This window comes from Ips typographus, linkage group LG4 (assembly GCF_016097725.1).
Source record: "Ips typographus isolate SLU linkage group LG4, UJ_Ityp_2.0, whole genome shotgun sequence".
NCBI classification, from domain to species: domain Eukaryota; kingdom Metazoa; phylum Arthropoda; class Insecta; order Coleoptera; family Curculionidae; genus Ips; species Ips typographus.
In genome coordinates this window covers 8,776,519-8,797,435 of record NC_138425.1, presented here as the reverse complement: position 1 = coordinate 8,797,435, position 20,917 = coordinate 8,776,519, and the positions used below count along the sequence as shown (strand labels likewise).

The 20,917-nt window shown below is 34.6% G+C and overlaps 1 protein-coding gene across 3 annotated transcripts; it reads right to left on the bottom strand.

Annotated features, from left to right (window-relative positions):
- Positions 1–2: 2 nt before the first annotated feature.
- Lk6 (MAPK interacting serine/threonine Lk6 kinase) lies at positions 3–20,049 on the bottom strand. 3 transcript variants are annotated; one of them, XM_081977900.1, is made up of 7 exons: positions 19,799–20,048; positions 12,899–13,129; positions 7,141–7,382; positions 6,785–7,084; positions 6,419–6,727; positions 6,167–6,355; positions 3–2,314 (listed from the first exon to the last, which is right to left on the bottom strand). In XM_081977900.1, exons 1-7 carry the CDS (start codon positions 19,839–19,841, stop codon positions 2,153–2,155), a joined length of 1,476 nt encoding a protein of 491 aa, XP_081834026.1. In that variant the 5' UTR covers positions 19,842–20,048; the 3' UTR covers positions 3–2,152. The 3 variants fall into 3 exon arrangements, with proteins under 3 accessions (XP_081834026.1, XP_081834027.1, XP_081834028.1); XM_081977901.1 differs by lacking the exon at positions 19,799–20,048 and adding an exon at positions 13,207–13,237; XM_081977902.1 differs by lacking the exon at positions 12,899–13,129 and having other exon boundaries at positions 19,799–20,049.
- Positions 20,050–20,917: the final 868 nt, after the last annotated feature.

Here is a 20,917-nt window from a genome sequence, read left to right as displayed (position 1 = left end):
ACCATAGAAAAATCGGTCTTTATTATACGAAATTAAAGCACACTTGGTACAGAAATTTCCATAACTGTTTTACCCAAAACTTGTCTGCTGCTGAAAGTGAAAAAGACATTGACCAAAATCGTATTAACAAATCTGTTATGACATTGATTGTATAGCGTTTGCCAGGTTAAACCTATATCGAGAACAAGAAAAAAAATAAGTAGAAAAACAATGGCACTCATGGGCTGAAAACCATGATGGTAAAAATTACATATTGCTGGAATAAACCATCGATAACGATCTCACCAAGAAACGCGGTATAATAAATGCTTCTTTATACAATAATAGTAATCATAATGACGGATGTTAAAGAAAAGAATGAACAATACTCTGATTTGTAAGTAACCTACGGACTTATTATGGATATTACTCGCATTCGATCAATCATTCAGGCTCATTCATTCAACGCGAGTCGATCAACAGTTGTTTCAATTAACTCGCCCTCCAAATTATTACAACCCTGAGTGTTGGAAGTTGTCAAATGCCAAACTGGCAGTACCACACCGCGAGCGTTTGTCGTACCGATACAATACAAACCAGTTTATTGCTATCGAAGTATCACAATTGTGTGTGTTTTTATTCTGCAGCGTATCGAAAGTTGATGGGCACTGCATAGTCATATTAAAAATATTGTAACAAACACGAGACTTTTTTTATCACATCCGGAACGTAATACTGTCCTGCCAGTTTGTCATTTTTATCTCGAAAGCCCAAGTTTGGATATATTACATTATTATAGAGTGTATGTAGGATTAGCGCGATCCTCGTTGGACATACAAACCACAGGCAGTAAGTAGTAACGCTACGTGTTTTTGAGCCGCATTTACAAAATCTTAAAAAAATATCCAAACATTCTTAGGACTCCTAAAAAATATAAATGGACTGTCAGTACGCGGACTGGGACGCGTCCCATTTTGATACAAACGGGTTTCGTCCGCAGTTCTCTTTCCTTTATGTTCCGTATCTCTCACTGAACAGAAAGCAGGTACGGCTGTCTACAGTCTATCGCGTGCGTTTAAATCGCACTGTCAGATGCTTACTTATTATCACAAAATGTAGACTGGATTCATCCATCTACCTCAACACATACAAAAGTATTAAAAAATCAAGCGCAGTATCTAAACACTAGGCCTTGGGCTGAACAAAAAATCGAAACTACGTCACAGACATTCTCTGGTAAACAAGTCTCGATTAATTATTTTTTTAAGTGGGTAGGTATTTTATAAAGGTACTCCCACATTTTCGAGATAAGGAACATTAACTTTAACCTGTGCTGGGCACCATTTGTAGCTTCGATTTTTCAAGCCTGAACATATAAAAAAAATGTATATAAAAAAGAAAACAAACCTCTCAGTTGTGCCTTCAAACGAAAACGACAACTCAATAAATTTATGGCAACTACAACTAATCATTTTATTTTTTTTTTTGTTTTTTTAATAAGGATTTGGGTGATGCGATTGTTCAACAATCATAAAACGCCACTATAAAAATATCGACATTTTTTTCTTTCAAATCAACAATGTATAGAAAATTTCATTTTCTCACTTGCTCACTATCTTGTAAATCTGGTACATCTACAAGACTATGACTAAATGTGCCAGATAGTCTGGTCAAATTTAAATTGAATAAGGAAACTGATGAGGGAATTGCACACAGTTTTTTTCACCGGTCTTCACAAAGACCGTGGAACCCGAGATGGTTGTTAATTATAGTAGTAGTAGAAGGAACCCATAGAACTTAGCAGTAATAAACTCAAAAACTACAATCCTAATGAGTGAAAGTTTAAGATGATCACTATACACACTAGGATGTTATCAACCCAGTTTTATCAAACAGCCTCAAAAGGAATGCGTGTACCATGAATACCAACTAGTTGCCTAAATTTTATTGCTTAGGGCACATCACCAAAAAGACTAGTTTGGTCTCGTTACTCTCTTGGATATAGCTGACACTCATTAAAATTCCAGTTGATCGCGTTTCTGTTTTTTTTTTACCACAACGAAAAACGAAAACGATCCTCCATCACCCAAACCGGACCCGAGTATAGTTGGCGCTGGTGAAATTTTGATGGTTGTTCACTGCCAGCAGCGTCGACAGCGTGACCCCAGAAAAGTTAACAGCTGGGACTAGAGATGGCATTGGTGGCCGGATGTGGTTGTAAGTAAAGAGACCGACCTTTGACGCGACGTTGCATCAATTTACTCTCACTGGGTGGACTCAAACCGAACATTATAGCGGATGAACAAGTCGATCTGTGAAACGGCCTGCTTCCCTCCTAAAACAAACAAATTTACATTAGCACCAAATTGATGTTTGTTGTTGAGATTTTACAACTTTTTTCTTCTAAAAGGTGTGCTTTTCATCAGATTTGTTTTTGATGACAGTGAATTTGACCGGTGAAAGCTTGCAAAATGTGTAAATTGTCGAGGGCAATACCATAAGAGCTCAGATTTAGCCGGATAATTTTTGTGCTTGTCTTAGAACACTTTCTTTTTGGTGTAACAGCACGAGACCTGTTGTAACTAAATCACGAGAGCGCAGCTCGAGTGATTTTGCCAAACAGGTCGAGTTTTGTACCATAAAGAAAGTATGAGAAGACAAGCGGAAAAATTATCCTGTTCAAAATCTGAGCTCGAATGGTATTTGATAAGACAATTCCATGAATATAATCAATAATATAATAAGACTGCGACTTACTTGTACTGGCAGAAATACATTTTTCTGGTTCTTTTGATTTTCTGCAGTAGAACTCTATCCGAAGCGAGCCATAACCAAAACAATACGAACAAAGTCAAAATTGACAGTGCCAGCAAAAATCTCAAGGTGAGACATTGCAACAATAGAAGTGAAGTGAAAATCCGTGAAAACGATGAAATCAACAGCAAAATTTATCCGATTTTTTTATCCGCTAGCAAACTCTCTTCCTTCCTTATTAGCCGATAGCAAACCGTGTTTTGATGACGTATATATGGCATTTTTTGTACATGAGTGGAATTGTCGAGGGCAATACCATAAGAGCTCAGATTTAGCCGGATAATTTTTGTGCTTGTCTTAGAACACTTTCTTTTTGGTGTAACAGCACGAGACCTGTTGTAACTAAATCACGAGAGCGCAGCTCGAGTGATTTTGCCAAACAGGTCGAGTTTTGTACCATAAAGAAAGTATGAGAAGACAAGCGGAAAAATTATCCTGTTCAAAATCTGAGCTCGAATGGTATTTGATAAGACAATTCCATGAATATAATCAATAATATAATAAGACTGCGACTTACTTGTACTGGCAGAAATACATTTTTCTGGTTCTTTTGATTTTCTGCAGTAGAACTCTATCCGAAGCGAGCCATAACCAAAACAATACGAACAAAGTCAAAATTGACAGTGCCAGCAAAAATCTCAAGGTGAGACATTGCAACAATAGAAGTGAAGTGAAAATCCGTGAAAACGATGAAATCAACAGCAAAATTTATCCGATTTTTTTATCCGCTAGCAAACTCTCTTCCTTCCTTATTAGCCGATAGCAAACCGTGTTTTGATGACGTATATATGGCATTTTTTGTACATGAGTGGAATTGTCGAGGGCAATACCATAAGAGCTCAGATTTAGCCGGATAATTTTTGTGCTTGTCTTAGAACACTTTCTTTTTGGTGTAACAGCACGAGACCTGTTGTAACTAAATCACGAGAGCTGCGCTCGTCTTCGACTCGGATGATTTTTAAAACTCTCGCTCATGCTATTTGTTAAAACAAATTACTTAGAAACTCGTTTTTCCGAATTTTTCCGGAAAAATTAAATGCACTAGGGATATTACCCCCGATTATTTCCTTCCTATCAATTTTGACCAATCGCTATCAAGAATTAGTATAATAAATGTAAATTTTAAGTGGAAAAATCACTTAACAACTGTCAACTTAGCTGTCAGCAGTTTTTCCGGAAAAAAATCGAAAAAATTTCACACTCCTCACAGCAACATAAAGAATAGTGTTACCCTTTCTAACTTGAAAGTTATTGTTCTTATTAATTATTGTTCTTATTGTTTTAATTAAAATAAAATGTTTATTTAACTCAGGAAATAATCTTACCAAATATCCCTCGTGCATCTAATTTTTCCTGTGGAAAAATTGGAATACTTGTTTCTAAGTAATTTGTTTTAACAAATAGCATGAGCGAGAGTGGTTTAAAACCGTCTTCGACTCGGATGATTTTTAAAACCACTCTCGCTCATGCTATTTGTTAAAACAAATTACTCGTTTTTCCGAATTTTTCCGGAAAAATTAAATGCACTAGGGATATTACCCCCGAAAATCGCTGTTTAGTTCGCCAAACTCACCGTTCATTTTACGGTCGACAAAATCGTGAGTACACTCTGAGTGATAATGTGCATCCGTAGATACGTTGCATAGTACATACTGAATAGTTGTTGCTGCATTGGAGTGTAGTAAAAAAATTAAACAAAAATATTCAAATCTCATAAGAACATTTAAAATGTACGCTAAATATGACGTTTTTCAACCAATTAGTTCTGCCAGTAGCCATTTCTATCACCAGCTTTTTCTAGACCCGCTTTTATGTTGCCAGTTTGTAAAGTTTTACTTATTCAAACTAATCTTGACAAATCAGAAATGATAAAGTGCGGTTTTTATTTCTATAAACGTCTCAGTGTTTAAGGTTTTTAAGTTTCAAACACTAGAGTATATTAAATAACTGACATTGAATTACTTTCTGTTGAGGAAAATAAGAAAGTTGCGTACTAGAAAAAACGTGTTATTTGACAACATTGCACCTCAGCCAGCCATATAGTTTATTGGCTGCTGGAAGTCGTCTACGTCATACACGCGGCAAAACGTCCTGAAATTACCATTTTTGTAAATAAACTAAAAATTCGGACATTTCTTCATTTATATGTATTGGAACACAGTTTTACGTTATCTGGGATGAGCCCAAGTTTAACAAAATAAGGAGCAATTTTCGAAATGAAACATTGTTCTGGAGTAATATTTATGATTAAATGTCAAAACGTACTGATCAGCTTTCACCGATCAAATTGACTGTAGCCTGGTCAAAAATCTCTGAAAAAAACCCCCTTTACAACATAAAAGCACTTTCATATCTGTCACTAAATAAAGATAAGTTACAGAACTACTGAAATAAAATAATAAATTTTTTTGTTCTGCACACCTTACTGTGAGAGTGTCAATCATGACTTATTTAGAATGTAGGTATTTAACAATAAAGTCACTTGGTAGCCATTTATTGTGTACTAATTAAACTGAACTCTAATACAGGGTGGTCCAGTTTTAAATGTCAATAATTCACCATTGGATAGCCCATCAAAAAATAAGTTGACATGCATTAAGCCATTTTTGTAAAAAATGCTTTTCTAAGATAGTGTCCCAAATTTCAGTTTAAATAATCATTTTGTTGTCAAACTGTCAGACCGTTGGAGCAATTTTGAATAAATTTGGAACAAACACACACACACACACACACACAAATTAATACTCATTATGTGATGTTAATGACGTTTGTCAAAATTGTCTAGTTGCGACAGGGGAATAGTTTTCATTTTTCTTTTTTTCTACGTCACTGGACATTTTTTAAAAATGACACTTTTCAAAATCCTTGTTCAATTTTATTTTTTGGGTTTTAAAACGTAATAACTCGGTTATCTCGTAAAAGGGGTTTTGAATCAAAATTTTACAGGAGAAACGTCTTTCTTTAAATTGAACAAGGAAATAAAAAAACTGTAATTTTGGGGAAATAGTCAGTCCAGTCAGCGTAGAAAATAGAGTAGGAAAATGAGCACCATCCCCCTGTATCTACGTTACTTAACAAGTTTGACAAACGTCATTCACATCACATATTGAGCATTCATTTCATAAGTACTTGTTCAAAATTTGATCAAAATTGCTCCAACGGTCTGACAGTTATAGCAAAAACACATTTTTTTAAACTAAATTTTGGAGGAGTGTATCTTCCTTAGAAAGCGTTCTTCAGCAAAATGACATAATGCATGTCAACTTATTTTTTGATGGACTATCGGATAGTGGATTATTGACATGTAAAACGGGACCACCCTGTAGATAATTCTTGCTTTAAGTATTTAATGTAGCTAAACAAAAAGTTGTACCTTCCGATAGATGTTCGGTTGTATGTAGTTCAGGTTCATGCTGAAATGCTGCTGAACTACCCGGTTGACGGCCATAGCCGATTCCGCAAATTGGGACAGTTCTCGCGCCGAATTGTTTTTCTTGATCACGGACGGGGTGACCAATGGGGCTGCATCGCTGGCGCATTTCAACCACGGATGTTTAAGCACCTGAAATTCAATTAGAATAACATTAAATAGATTAATAACGTAATCGAAATGAAGATGTTTTACCTGTTGAGCACTTAGCCTTTTTCTGGCATCCTTGATCAACAAGTTCGCAATCAAGTCCTTCGCCTCGGGCGATATGTTGTCCCATTCCGGTTCCGGGAAATCGTAACGACCCTCCTGAATACTGTGGAAAAGCAGTTCCTGGCAAGCGTTACAGTTCTCGCCTCGTTCCCAGCCGCAGTCCTCACCGCATTTTCCGTAAAAAGGCGGATAACCGGACAGCAAGATGTAGGCAATTACACCCAACGACCAAAGGTCACATCTCTTGTCGTATGCTTGAGTGTCCGCATCTCCGATGAACGCTTCCACCACCTAAACAACATTAGATTGTTAGAGTTGCTATAAAACATGTATTATCACTAGACCTACTTCCGGAGCCATGAATTCGGCACTACCAACTGGCGTTAATAACTGCGGCGTTGCCAAAGGACTGGACACACTCGCCTGGAACCGGATTCCCGACCCCAAATCAAAGTCACAAACCTTGATTGGACAAAGCCGATCATTGTAGACACACAGGATGTTTTCCGGTTTGAGATCCCGATGGGCTATGCCCTTGGCGTGCATAAAAGCCAAAGCCGATGCCACTTCCCGGATAATTTCCGCTGCTGCTGCTTCGCTGAAGTACTTATACTCTTGGATTCTTTTCAATAATTGTCCTCCATTAATCTGTTGGGCAAACAATTAATACTCAAAAAGTCAAAGATTAACACTATTTGACCAACCTTTTCAAAAACCAAATAAAATCTTTCTTCGTCTTCAAAAAACTCAGTTAATTGAATGATGTTGGGGTGGCCCTGGCAATAGTAAAAGGTCTCCACTTCTCGAAATACCCTCGCTCTGGCGTGGCCGGGCACTTTTTCGATGATCTTCACGGCGAACTCCTGATCAGTGTACAGGCTCACGCATGTTTGCACACTGGCGTACGCCCCCTCCCCAAGAACTTCTCCCGTCATCTTGTATAGATCTAGAACAAAAATATTTTTTTATGATTCAGTTGATGGGGAGAGATCAATTTCATGTTGGCAAAGAACATTTAATGGGCCAAACTATTGCAAATATAAAGTGCTTTAATAATTAGTAAGTATTTGAATAGGTTCGTGTTTTAACATTGTCCATGAATTTTACTTGAACACTTTTCGTTGGACCATCCTGTATAGGCATAAATGCATTTTCATTTTGTTTTAAAAATTTGCTAATATAACAGTTCATTGGCGAACGTTGGCACTCATAAATGTCTACCTACTAAATAAGGAAACTAACGTGGAGGTCGTGATGGGATGGGCAAGTATGGTAGAAAGTGAAACTGATTCTAACGGATCACATGTTGTTAAAGTGTCCGGATCACATTGAACTTTACATACCCACACACACACATGATAAGTTTAAAACTCAGCTTTATGCCGTCCAAAAATCAAAAACGTATCTAACTTACTCAGTAATAGCAAAAAAAAAAACCATTTTACACACGATATAAAGTTACTAGGAAAAAAACCATTCGAGAGTCACATTTGGTTCTTGCTTGGCGACAGCACATATTACATCTAATTTTATCTTTACTCATCTTATTACAGAGGTCATTGCTCGACACTGCAGAAAGTTATGTAATAAAGCTGATTTTTGGACAAATCTTATTAAAAGACTGTAATTTTCAAGTCTGATTAAAAATATCATAATTACCTACTCATTCCAAAAACCGACAAACAAAAGCACAATGTGAAACAAATATTTGTTTTTCATCAAATGCAGTAACTTACGGAAAACCCATGCATATGTAAACTGTTTTACCTCTGGCGATCAGTAGTTGGTTATTTCGAAAATGAAAATTACACTAATGAAAAATACATAAATGTGTGTTTTGTAACTGTGTTTTTGTAGGTGGTTTCGATTGAATGGCATACTAAAGGGCAAAATTTTGGAATACTCATGAAAACCGTCAAAAGGCTGGAAGCTGACGAAGGTCAAAAATTGGTTTTTGATCACTTTTGCAATTACTCTCCTAAATCTGGTAAACTTAAATTAAAATAAATAGATGAGACAAAACGAGTTTAGAACTTAATTTATTTTGTAATTTAAAATTAGGTTGCACTGAAGCGTGAAAATGTGATAACTAAGTTGACAAAAACAATTAATTATGTATGTAGGATCCTTGTCTCCTAGAGAAAAAATAACCGGGTCGTCTAGGCCAGTAAACAACAAAAAGCTTACGTGCGTTTTTCCCTGTTTCTGGCTGTTCCAGCGATAAAGTTTTGTGCGTATCATGAGTGAATATTTACATAGAAAACACACACATTCGGATATGTGGAATTGATACAGGTTACTGCCGTAATATATGGCTACTTAAGCATAACGAGTATGCGATTCCTTTATGGAATTCGGTTAAAGTGCTAAAGCATACAAGACTAGACATTTTTTAGTATGATTTGTACAAATTCCAGCATTTACAGAACAGATTTTAGATAAAACTAAAGCACCTGCCAACTATAACCATTAAAAAGTGGCATAAAGTAACCAACCACAACCATTTATTATCCGAGTTAACAACGCGGTCAAATCGCAAGTGATGTTGGTATGATATTTCGGTTTTTTCTGAGGTTTATCTGCTACGAGTGAAAATATTTGCTCACTGATAACCACTGAACCATCAAATGAAAAATGACGAATTTATTGAATATTGACGAGTCAAGAGACTTGTTTACCTGCTGTTTATTGGGGTTTTCAAATCTACCTTTATTTACTAAATGTTTGGATGCGTTTCCTGATAAAAAATAATTTTGATCGCACTAACTTCAAAACTTTTACAGAGTATGGAAAAATACTAATTTATTATTATTGTTTAGTGTTGCATCAGTTTTAAGATGAAACCACTAAGTAAACTGAAAAGGTAACGTTATCATAAAATAATAGAAACAGTTAGCTAATCAATTCCTTAGGTATTTTACAATAATTCAAGGTTTTAGGTATCAATAAAATATCAACCAACATTGTGGGTTTTCAATTATTATTTAAATAATTAATGACCGAGTTTAACGTTATTGTTTTGAAATATTTATAACGGATTGAAACTATAATGTAAGTGAGCATTGATGATGCATGACATTAAAAGAGTTGATTAGGTTAGTTCGGGTCGTTAACTTCGACGTTATTCTATAAAAATGGATTTTTTGTGTAAAATCGGTGAGATGAACGGAAAAACAAAAGGATGTCGATCAATATTGAATTTCAATTTATAAAACTCTGATTGTATGGTACATTGTATATTTAACCGTGATTTGACCTAAATTCGTTAATCAAAACATTGCAGCCGACTCTGGTATTTCTAAAGGCTACGTGAATGATAAATCCTTTATGGCATGGTAATTTTAGTTTTTTTCAACCATCAGGGATCAAAAAGAAAAAAATAAGTTGCTAATAATGCACCTCAACATTTAATTTGATGTCAGGCATACAGAAATTGAAATTACTGCTACTTTATCTTGGATTGTTTTTTTTTTATGATGGAAGACCAAATAGAATAGAACATGATTTTGTTTAACAAAAAAAATTAATCATAATTCGAGAACTGTCACAATGTCTATATTGGGAATTAGTCACTAATTACAAGTACTACAGTATTTTATCAATTTTTAATCAAAAAATAATTGCTGTTTGTAATGTTGTTGTGCTGAAACAATCCAAATTATTGAAAATTAGGGTATAACACTATAAATATGTTTTGGATTCTGCTAACTGTTATCGAAACAGTAATTGTTATAATAACGCAACATTTTATTTTAATAAGTAAATATGGTCTTTCTTTAGTAACCGAATCAAGGCCAAATAATATTTGTGAAACCAAAACTGTGACGATTATTCGTTTTTGAAACATTCAGGCAACCGAGTGAGGCATGTTTTGACCTGTCTACAATCAATTATTACTCTTCTACTTTTCTATTACAACCATCATAACTTTTTCTAGGATTACTAGAAATAAACTGTGTATTAGAAGTTGCTTAAAACAGATAAAGTGCCCAAATTAGGACGTAAAAAGTCTAAAATCAACTTGCGTCACATTTATACGACTTCTTAACCATAAACGACACGATAACAGTAACTAGACAGATATCTGGTGTTAAGTTAAACAAAAATCAGTAAACAACCATCAACAACCTGTTTAATTTTAGTCTTAATTACGAGTCAATTAACATGTTATAGTTACCGATAAAAATAAATTTATATAATAACAACAAAGTGGTGTTTGCAATGTAAGCATGTCATGTGAGTTTTGTTTTGATTCAATATTATTTTTCACCTATAAATTGCGCATTTGGTAAAGTATTGTTCGGTTCCACTAACCGATAAATTTAGAATTTTTAAACAAATAACGACGGCGTATCTCGTAATTTTTCATTCCCATAATAACAACCTATAAAATGTGCGTTTTACTTGGTTTATGTCGATCGAAAGATACCAAAGTAAATGCGTAGTAGTAACGAGTACTTATGGTGTATACACCTTAGATCCTTGACATTACTTCCAATCCAACATAAACAGTTTTTTTCTTATCAGTAAATACTTTATTGTGTTACATAATTGAAGCTTTATGTATATTTCGTAATGTTACCTTTCTATGAATGTAGAGTTATAAAGTGTCTAACTAAATTGAATGCCTCTTTTGCCAGCATCTGAAGATAATCGTTCGATTAGCATGAATAGGAAGAAAAGGTGCTAAATGGACAGTTTGGTAATGTCATTAACGGTACCCTATAATTGCAAAGTGGTAAACGTAAACAGTTAACTGTTTAAACAGTTTTCAGTCACTGAGATAAGCTTAAGCTGACCAGTTATCCTATTTGAAGACTTGGTAACATTAGAACAGTATCGATTTGTTATACTTGGTCATATTGTTACGTTTCCGGATTGGTTTGACCATTTTTTAAAGCACGACGAGGTTGCTCCTGTAATTAATATTGTTATTGGTCGGCGGACCTTGCCACTTGTTTACTACTTGTATTTGAACGTTTTACTCGACTCTACGCAAAAACTTTCAATTTCAATTACCACTATTTGTCTGTATTCTCTCATTTATGACCAATTTAAATACGTTAATCAGTAGAAACGCATTTAAACCAACTATTTGCCGTTGAACATAAATTGCGCAAGGATTGCATAGATGCAATGCATTTCTCGCTCTACAAAACCATTCATATGCATTGACTTCTGTTTCCTGTTATTGTCTGGTACCAAGGTGTACGCCTATTGTTATTTCATTTCTTTTTTTACGAACAACTCACCGAGGAAGGATCGCTTAAATGTCGATGCTGATGAATATTCAAGTTCAAGAAATCTACGACGTTGCTAATTTTATAGCAAATTTATATTTTATACAAACACGTGGGATATTAGAATAGAACGAAAAAAAGTTTTCCATTAAACAGTATGTAGGTGAAATCCACTAATAAAAATTATCCGGTGCATACTGGAAAACTCCACTCACATTCTGCAATTGCAAATTATCATACATTGAAAAGGCATGACCGCAAATGCTTATTCTCCCTGTCTCTCTGTATCTTTCGATATGGAATTGGAAATAGACAAACTCGTCTAGCAACACAGGCACGTAGGCAGGAAAATTGATTCGGCTCGACCAAACAAATATGGCAAACCAGGAACTGGGTACTGAAAACGTATCGTGTCGCTTTTCTCTGTCTCGTGGTGCTCGGTTTTATTTATAAGTGGCGCTTTTAAAAACACATTAAGACCTTCAAAACGTGGACTATCCAAACGCAGAAAGCACAAAAGGAAACGGGATGAAAGACGTGCACTGTGGCTTTCAACTTTATAACACACTGTTTAGAAAGTCAAAGCATATTCGAGCAAGTAATGGTTTAGTTGTGACTCAGATGGCCAAACAACGATTAAATCGTTTGTCACTTGACTTCTAATTACATACAGAGTGTTACGAAAAAATTATGCTGTTGGAGATTTTGTCGAGGATTTTGTACCAAGAGCAGGTGTCAAAAAACTGATCATGGTAATTATATTGCACTGGAAGAATCAATTTTTATTTAAGACAATAATTAAATCAGTCTGTGTCCATTGCAGTTAAATATCTCAGCAATTGTCCTGAATGTGGCCATTGTATATGGCTAAGAATAGTTTTCGTGCACGTGAAGTTGGGACAATTAACCGTGTAATCTCCTAACGTTAAAAAGTAAAATTTATGAGTTCATTAGTCTTAGTTGGGGGTAGTCCAAGCATTTTTGTTCCCAGACATATTTAGAAATTTTACAAAGCTTATCCGCATAAAAAAATTATGTATTTTTCTTCCTGAACAATCAAACAAATCACCCTGAAAAGAATATGACAAAAATTTGAATAAACATACATTTGAATCTTAACTTATTGAGTGTTCGAAACCACGGTACTCTCAAGAGTCATTTCCAACAGATCTAAGTCTTTATACCAAATACTGGTAAAAGGGTCTAATAATACCATACTAACCTTGGAAACAAGATGAAACGAGAGACGAGCCGGTACGTTTTTTCTTGCGGCGCTTCCTTTTTGCCTCCTCCTTATGTCGAGCAATCTCTCTAGCTCTCGCCTGGGGGTCCATGGGTTCCCCCTGGTCCCCACTGTCCGAGGCACTCCCATTACCGCCGCTACTACCGCTGCACGCTCCACTGCGTCCAACGATACTACTGGTTGAGGTGTTAGACAGTTGTAAGCCGGCGTCTATAACAAAAACTTAACGTTAATACAGAATTCTATGAATTCTACAGCAACCAAAATAACGTAAATGCCTAGCTTACCAAACAGAATACCCATACCACGAGGTAGAAATTAGCTTGCGCTCTTATTAATTAAAAAAACCTTCCTTAAGGAAAGGTGGCCTAACTTATTAAAGCATAATGGTACAATTTTTGAAATCCTACTTAAAATAAGACCATAATGTTATCTGACATCGGGAGACATTCCACCGGTCTTTCAATTACAATTTTGATGACAATTGTACAAGTTGAAATTCAGGTGGAATTTCAGACACTGAATCAGTTAAAATTCTGATATTATAATCATGTGACAAACACTTATTCATCTACAATCTAAAAGTAGGCAAGTATTTTACATTAGTAAGTGTGAACCGAAATAATGTTTGCTATGTACTTAAGCTAATTAAAAATAGATTAAGGACATAACATACATTTGCATGGATCAAGATAAGTACAATAAAATTTTTTTGTCTAATTATCACGATTAGATTATTATTCTAAAGTAATAATAATTATATCTTGAAAGGCTAAAGGAAGAGACTGACGTTGCTGGGATAGTCTGCCAATATTATCCCACATATTATGCTCATCAAGTGGATTAAGATCTGGACTATGTGGTGGCTACAGACTTTGGATATTGGATTTTGGCAAATCATCACCTAAAAATGCGACCTACATAATTCTTTGCGTTGTCGTGTGATAATGATAAGTGATTGACGGTGTTATTAGAAAAACGACACACGTGTTTGCATAAAAATCACCTGATTTACAGAGCTTCAACCTCTGAAAGCTTTGTTAGGTGACAGTGTAACTAGACTTTCCAAAATGTAATCTGACTTTCTTACTAATCGTTTACTAATTTTAATCTGATTTAAGTAGACAAATGAGACCAAAAACCCGCTGTTCACCTCCTCCAGTTTACAACCAAATTTCGATTTATGACAAAGCGGGTGGGCGGATCACTGACTAAGCTAACCAAACCAGTTTTGGTGATGTATAAACTGAAAAAAATTGCTGTTTAGTTGACTCGATACGTTATTTCTTCGGTTCTACATGGGCGAGGTAATATGTGGGTCAGTGTATCGAAGTAAACTCTTTAGAAAAAAAGTTTAGGTGCAGCAAATCTGCGGTGGTTACGTGAAACTAGTTTGATAGCTTATAAATTGCTTGATAAACACTATGGATGCAATATTTCATTTATGCGGAAAGAGCAGTCAATATAACAAGTAGGGTTTTGTTATCAGTTTCTTTTTGTTTCTATTTTCAATCAGTTTATAGCGTTAAAGCACACAATAGCGTTATCAATTTCTTGATTACACGTCGACCGCCATCATATACGTCATTGATGTATATTAATTAATAGAAAACCAGCAGAGGCAAAGTTGTTTACTTGGGATTATTTTTGTTGGGTGTTTTAGATTGGAATAGTCAGTAGCTTTGACAAACTGGAAATTATTAGAAAATCCACTAATCTTAAAGCTGAATCATAATCCTTTAAATTTATATTATTCAAAATATGAAATTTTGATTTTTCACTCATACTCTGTTGAAATGAACTGATAAGACCTTCAAAGGTAGCAAATAAATTTGAAATTTATGAAAAAGAGCGACGCTTCTTGACATATGGTGGATGTAAAACTTTAAGTAAAGTATATGGAATTTTAGTACTTGTGTTGAGTGTTACCAATAAGTTAAGAACAGATAAATTTAACACTATAGCACCTTCGTTGCCAGTGTTGTTGTCAATCTATTATATTTATTTAGAGTCTTTTTGTATTGTTATTTTACGGAAATCAATGGATTGCTAAGTGAGATAATATAAGTACCAAACGTCCGTCTAACACCTCATAGATGACTATGCATTTTGAAGCGGAACATGGGATCAATTAACCAATAACCGAAGCACGAGCATCAAAAACCAACAAACCGTGTGTTTAGTGTGTATCCGAGCCGCAAGTGATTTAACACTTTAATAGTTTCTAGAACATCTGACATCAGAGACCGAGCGGTTCGAGGCTGGTCGTTAGCCTGGGTTGTCTATAGGGAGGCAACAAAATATTGCGTCGAACTTCTGAAGGTGACTTTACGATACACGATGGTAAACATACTAATCGTCCGAATATTGTTTGTGGTTAACGCACACCGGACGCCAGATGAAAACGCGAAACTTCATCGCGATATCCGAAAAAAAAAACCCACAAGAATGAATTATTCAAGGCTGATAAATTACAAATTGGCAAATAAACAGCGACGCATAATTCGAAGGAGAACATCTTAGAGGACAACTTTTTTTTGGCTAAGAACAGAACTTTAAATTTAGGACCACAAAATAGAATGACACTGAATTAAACCCATAAACATTTTAAGAAAAATGTATTAATAGAGAATAAAAAACTATAGTATCAAACAAAAGTACGCAGCTGGGTTTTTTGGCACAAGCAGAGAGTGGAAATACAGCACTGCTTCCTCGTTTCCCTCGGTTATTTTTGTTAAATATAAATCTTTTGCGTTTATCTTTGTGTTTACACCAGAAATTCTCGTCGGGGCAACAATTTTGGCAAAGGTTTTGAAACGTTACAACGCAGCAAAGTTTCTTTATGACATGTGCTCAAAATGAGATTCAACACTAAAAGTTAATTAGCAAATTTAAAGTATACAGAAACCTCTGTCATCCAAACAATTTGTTAATAGACTTTGAACTTTCAATAATTTGTTTAATCAATAATTATCGAAAATGATTTTTATTTAATTGGGACAAGGTGTGAAAAACAGTGTTCTGTGTCCTGAACAATGACCTAGATAAAAATAAAATCAGCTAAAAATAACTAAATACCCACATGTCTCTACAACGTGGTGGTTTACCTATTTTTTGGAAATTTTTAATTTAAACTGCATATCAAACATCACAACTCCAAGCCATTTGACCCCCCCAGTAATAAAATTATAAATAGTTTCACCGTCTATTTTCGATTACAATACACAATAATGGTCCTAGATGCCCACTAGTCAAAACATAAAATCATATTTTATTCCAAATTTTATAGCGCACAACATATTTATTGTTGTAAAAGTCACCTTGAATGTATGTAATATTTTCAAAATTCATACAATAATTCATAATGGTTTATAGATGTATTATTTTGATATAATCGGTCGGGAGTTTCACTTTGATAAATGGGTGAATGACATTTTGGACCTTGCTGAAAATGTTTGGTAAACAGAAAATGTACAATTTTGATGAAAATACGTCTTTGATCAATAAAACAATAATAATATTTAATAATCTGTTAGCTGACGCGCTTCACCTGTTATTAATAACAAGAAACTGATGTTGATTGGCTATTATTTAGAATTGACTAATTTGTGATAAATATTCTGTTAAATATTTCAACTTACTAACCAGCTTAGAAACTGGTTGATTTCCCCTATTTATTGTTGTCATAGTATGTGAAACTGCAAAACACAAAAATTAAAAAGTTTAAGAGATAAAATAGAAGGAAGGACATCTTATAGCTCAATATCATTCATTGGTTCTATTCGTTTTGACGCTCTATGAAAAGAGTAGTGTAAATATGACGTCACGATTGGTCAGATTACCACATCGTGACGTCACATTTGCTCTGGCTTTATGGAGCATCAAAAGTTCAGAATATTAAAGAAAAAACATTCTAAAGTTGATAGGACGTTTATGTATGTGCTTTATTATAATGTACTCTTTATTAGCAACATTTAGACTAATATTTTAAGATAATTGCGGTATCATTGATTTGCTTAGGTCACTGTCACCAATTTTATAGTTCTTGATATTAAAGTGTCAAGGCTGAATAAAGATAAGGTTTGTACATTAAATGAACAATACAATGCAAATCTGTTCCCTCTAAAGCATATGCATGGCAAGGTTTCCCAGATTAAACCAGAAACTCCAGGGAAAAGTCTATAGAGTACTAATAGCCAAAAACTCAACTATAACCTACTTGATATTGAAACCTATTAAGGTATACATTACCTTCATTAGAAGCACACAATGTTGGCAAGAAGAATAATAATTTTAGTTGAAACATTTTTAGAACAATAAACAAGTATATTCAATAATAACAACATTAAAAACTAATTACTAAACTTACAAGGAACAATGAAAATTGGTCATGGCAGCCATATTGCATGTCAAATTTATTAAATACGTCAAGTGGCTAGTCGGTGTTGTCAATTTTATTTCTAAATAAGTTATCCTAAAGGAAAATAACAAGTTCGATACTATTATTTAGTTTTGTTTTCAGTCAACGTGATTAATTTTAACTTACTACATTTGCAATGAAATTTGTATACCTGTATAACGTGTTGGGTGTGTTCACTGCAATGTGACAACAGTGTAATTAAAAAAAACAATTATTGACTGATGATCATAGACAATTAACCACTCAACTGGAGAGGTAATAATTCACTAACCCCCAAAAACCGAAAACAAGTATTGAAGAGTTTTATTGCCTTTATTTACCTACAAAGCTGATATTGGCAACAAGGTAACTATTTTGGAACCAGGAAAAGTAGGAAAGATACTGAGTGCTATATAATATTGCACAATTTAAAACGTTTCATAATATTGCTTGTATGCATTATTACTGACTAATGAATAATTCTCGGAATAAACCAAGAGCAAGTTACAAGGGTGGGTTTTAATATTGGAAAGCTGATGAAATAGCCACCCAGTGTGAAACCAGGTAAAACGGCCGGTAGTAAATTCAGATGAGTACCTGCACAATTTCAATGAGGGTTGGTTCAATAAACGTTCCACCCCAACAAGGGTTTAAAGACCTTTAGAGGGTTTCATTGTGTTGGATTTTGGATTGCATCATATTGGAAATTCGTTTTCTAGTTGAGACTTGTTCAAAGTCACCTCTGAGCTAGAGCTTTTTAATATTTTTTGTTTTTTTTTAAAGATTATTTTGCGTGTCAAGGTTATTCAGAATTAATCTGTCCAGACGGATCCAAGTAATAGATCAACTTAGTGTCTAACAAAAAAAACCAGATAGATCAATACATCATGAATGCTATAGCAGGATACATATAATTTTTATCAGAACTGGAAAGCTGCCAATCCTAATCCTGGAAGTGTGTATTTTTAGCCATTTTTACTTTACACTTAAGAGACACCACGTGGAAGATCAAATTAAGATTCAATCCTTTAAGATAAGGTATATATTTTAAGTGTCAGATTCTTGAGTTTTTCTTGTTTAGCTGTGCAACCTTAATTAAAAACCAAAATTGTGGATAGTTGGCAATTGTTTCAAATTAGGTATTAAATTAAAATGTGATACTTCCTAAAAGCAAATAATGAGATGTCAAAATGTAATAGATAATATTATAGAATCAGAGAGCTAGATACAACAAACAGTTATATGAATCAGAACAGAATGACACATTTTATTAATGGGTGATTAGGATTGGTGTCAGTGATAAGTAATTAAATAGAAGCCTGGATAGAAGCTTAAATTAAATCTCAATTTTAAAATCACAAAAGTGTTTTTAAAATATGTGGGTTTTTATAGTTTTTCCCTACCCTATTTATTTCAGTAAATGTAGGTATAGTTTTATTTCCCTCTATAAAACCCTTGAAATGGTGTTTATCACAATTTGTATGAATAAAGTCAAGTACTTTGGGGCACTTTGTCATAAATGTGGTAAATATAGGTATAGGTGCAATAAAATTGCCCAATTTACAACAACTTTGGGAATTTTTAATTGTTATTATATTTTTTAAACAATATTTGATATTTGACAGTTTTTATTTCATTAGCATTACTAGTGTAGTTGTATCCTTTTCTATTCCCTGATAAAAGAGTATGGCTATACACTAGTTTGGCTCTTGGAGTAAATCACCAAGCCAATGGAAAAGGCAATAAAACTGTCAATTTGACATTAATGCAGTACTGAGGGAGGTTAAATTTTTTAAGTGTTTATTTGGGGAAAACGGGAAAAGTAATAAACAATCCTATAACCAAAGAATAGCTATTTAACTAGTTAAATACAGAATGTGATTATTGAACTGGAGAAGTGTTTACGTGTACATATTTTACTGGACGCCTTAAATGCTGGAATACACAATGCATAGGAAGAGGTAAGTAAGAAGTTACTTTTTACTTGTATCTGAATTGTAAGAATTTTTCATAAATATAAAGTAAAAACTACCTACAACAAAACGTAATTGAAAAGATGTTAATTTTTGAGAGAATCACCCAAAGTGGTATTCTTTTCGGTTCCAGAATCCGGAATTACGCAATAGAATATTTTGTGCCGGTGCGCGGCTCCTGGCTTGATATACCGTGTAACGATCACGAACAAAGCATTTCTTAAAAATTTGAATTTTAAGCTAAAAAACCGGCATTCAGAAATAGAAAAGAAACAAAGACAGGTCAACGTATGTGTGTGGGCATACGTGCGAGCGAGTCTACCGTTTGTTAGTAAATACGGACATCTTTGATGTTTGACAGCTCGACGTAAACATAATGGCATGCACGACGTAAAACAACAAAAAAAAAACGTCCCAATAAGCTTTATTTGGATGTAAATCGTAATACAAATGAAAAAATAAGGAATATCTAGTCGACTGGAGTAAAATATGAGAAATAATACACACCTGTCTCGTAGTTTTCCGTTTCTTCAATAATCTTCTCGACCATGATGTAATTTTGTTTGCGGATAAATTAGAACCCAAATAAGCTGAAGGCGGGATAGAAACGAAAAAAATAACCGCTTTTAAGGCGAACTGATGTAAACGGCCGGTACACTAAAATTGATTAGGCACAAAGAAAAATTCGTTTGGTTTACGCACTCATCTTAAACTCCTCTTCCCGTTGATGTTAAAATTCCGACTGAATTGGTCCGCATTGTTTTCCTTCCAAGTCACGTAGACCGCAGTTAAAGCGCACACTCCCTACAACGTATGGGGATCGTATGATTTCTGTTTTTTAGCTTTATACAGGGCCACTTCCAAAAGTTGAATTTATTTATTGTATGTATCTGCCACTCTGCCAGCTGTTTGGGTTACAGCATTCCTTATTTCTTTGGAACGTTTTACATTTATACGTTCCCAAGTCTCCAAAAATACTAAGAAGGAGTAGTTTGATCTATTTTCATAGGAGTCATAGGACGGGGGAGATTCTCACATGTGAGATGTCATCAATATGGCTGATTCTCACTAACACTGACCTCTCAACAGTCTCTGCCGTCCTCTGAAATCCGTATTTTTAAAATAAATGCTATAGTGACGCAACATGATGAAGCACATGAATAAGAGAGCAGAGCAAATGTTTGTAACAATGACGTAATTTGACAGTTGGTCAAATTATGTTTTTGCAAAATTCCGGTATCGTGACGTCACATTTGGTCTGCTCGCTTCATCTGGAGCGTGAAAACAAATGCGGTGCAAACTTTGAGAGAGGTCGTAATTTAACATTTTCCGCATTCATAAGGACAAATCGATTAGCAATCAAAAAATCGGATTTTTTAAAGTCGATAGACAAAATGACGTTTATAATAAGTATGCTTCTTCAATTAGTAGTCGATTTATTTTAATATGAAATATGAATAATCATTGCAGTCGATAGGTCTGTTCGCAGAGGCAATCCCTGACTGGTTTCCAACTAAAACAGTAAATGTCAAGTTTCATTGGTTGAATGCTCACGTGACTATGACGTTTTCTGACTTGTGGCCAATGGATGTATCTATTTCTGATTACTAGTTGGAGATTCCCTCT

Excerpts from the sequence above, each read along its gene's own strand:
- Lk6 (XM_081977900.1), bottom strand. The coding sequence starts at position 19,841 with ATGGTCGAGAAGATTATTGAAGAAACGGAAAACTACGAGACAG. Across the intron at positions 13,130-19,798 it reads AACGGAAAACTACGAGACAG|ACGCCGGCTTACAACTGTCT; the intron begins GTGTGTATTATT and ends TTTTTGTTATAG. Across the intron at positions 2,315-6,166 it reads AACCGAACATCTATCGGAAG|GAGGGAAGCAGGCCGTTTCA; the intron begins GTACAACTTTTT and ends TGTTTGTTTTAG.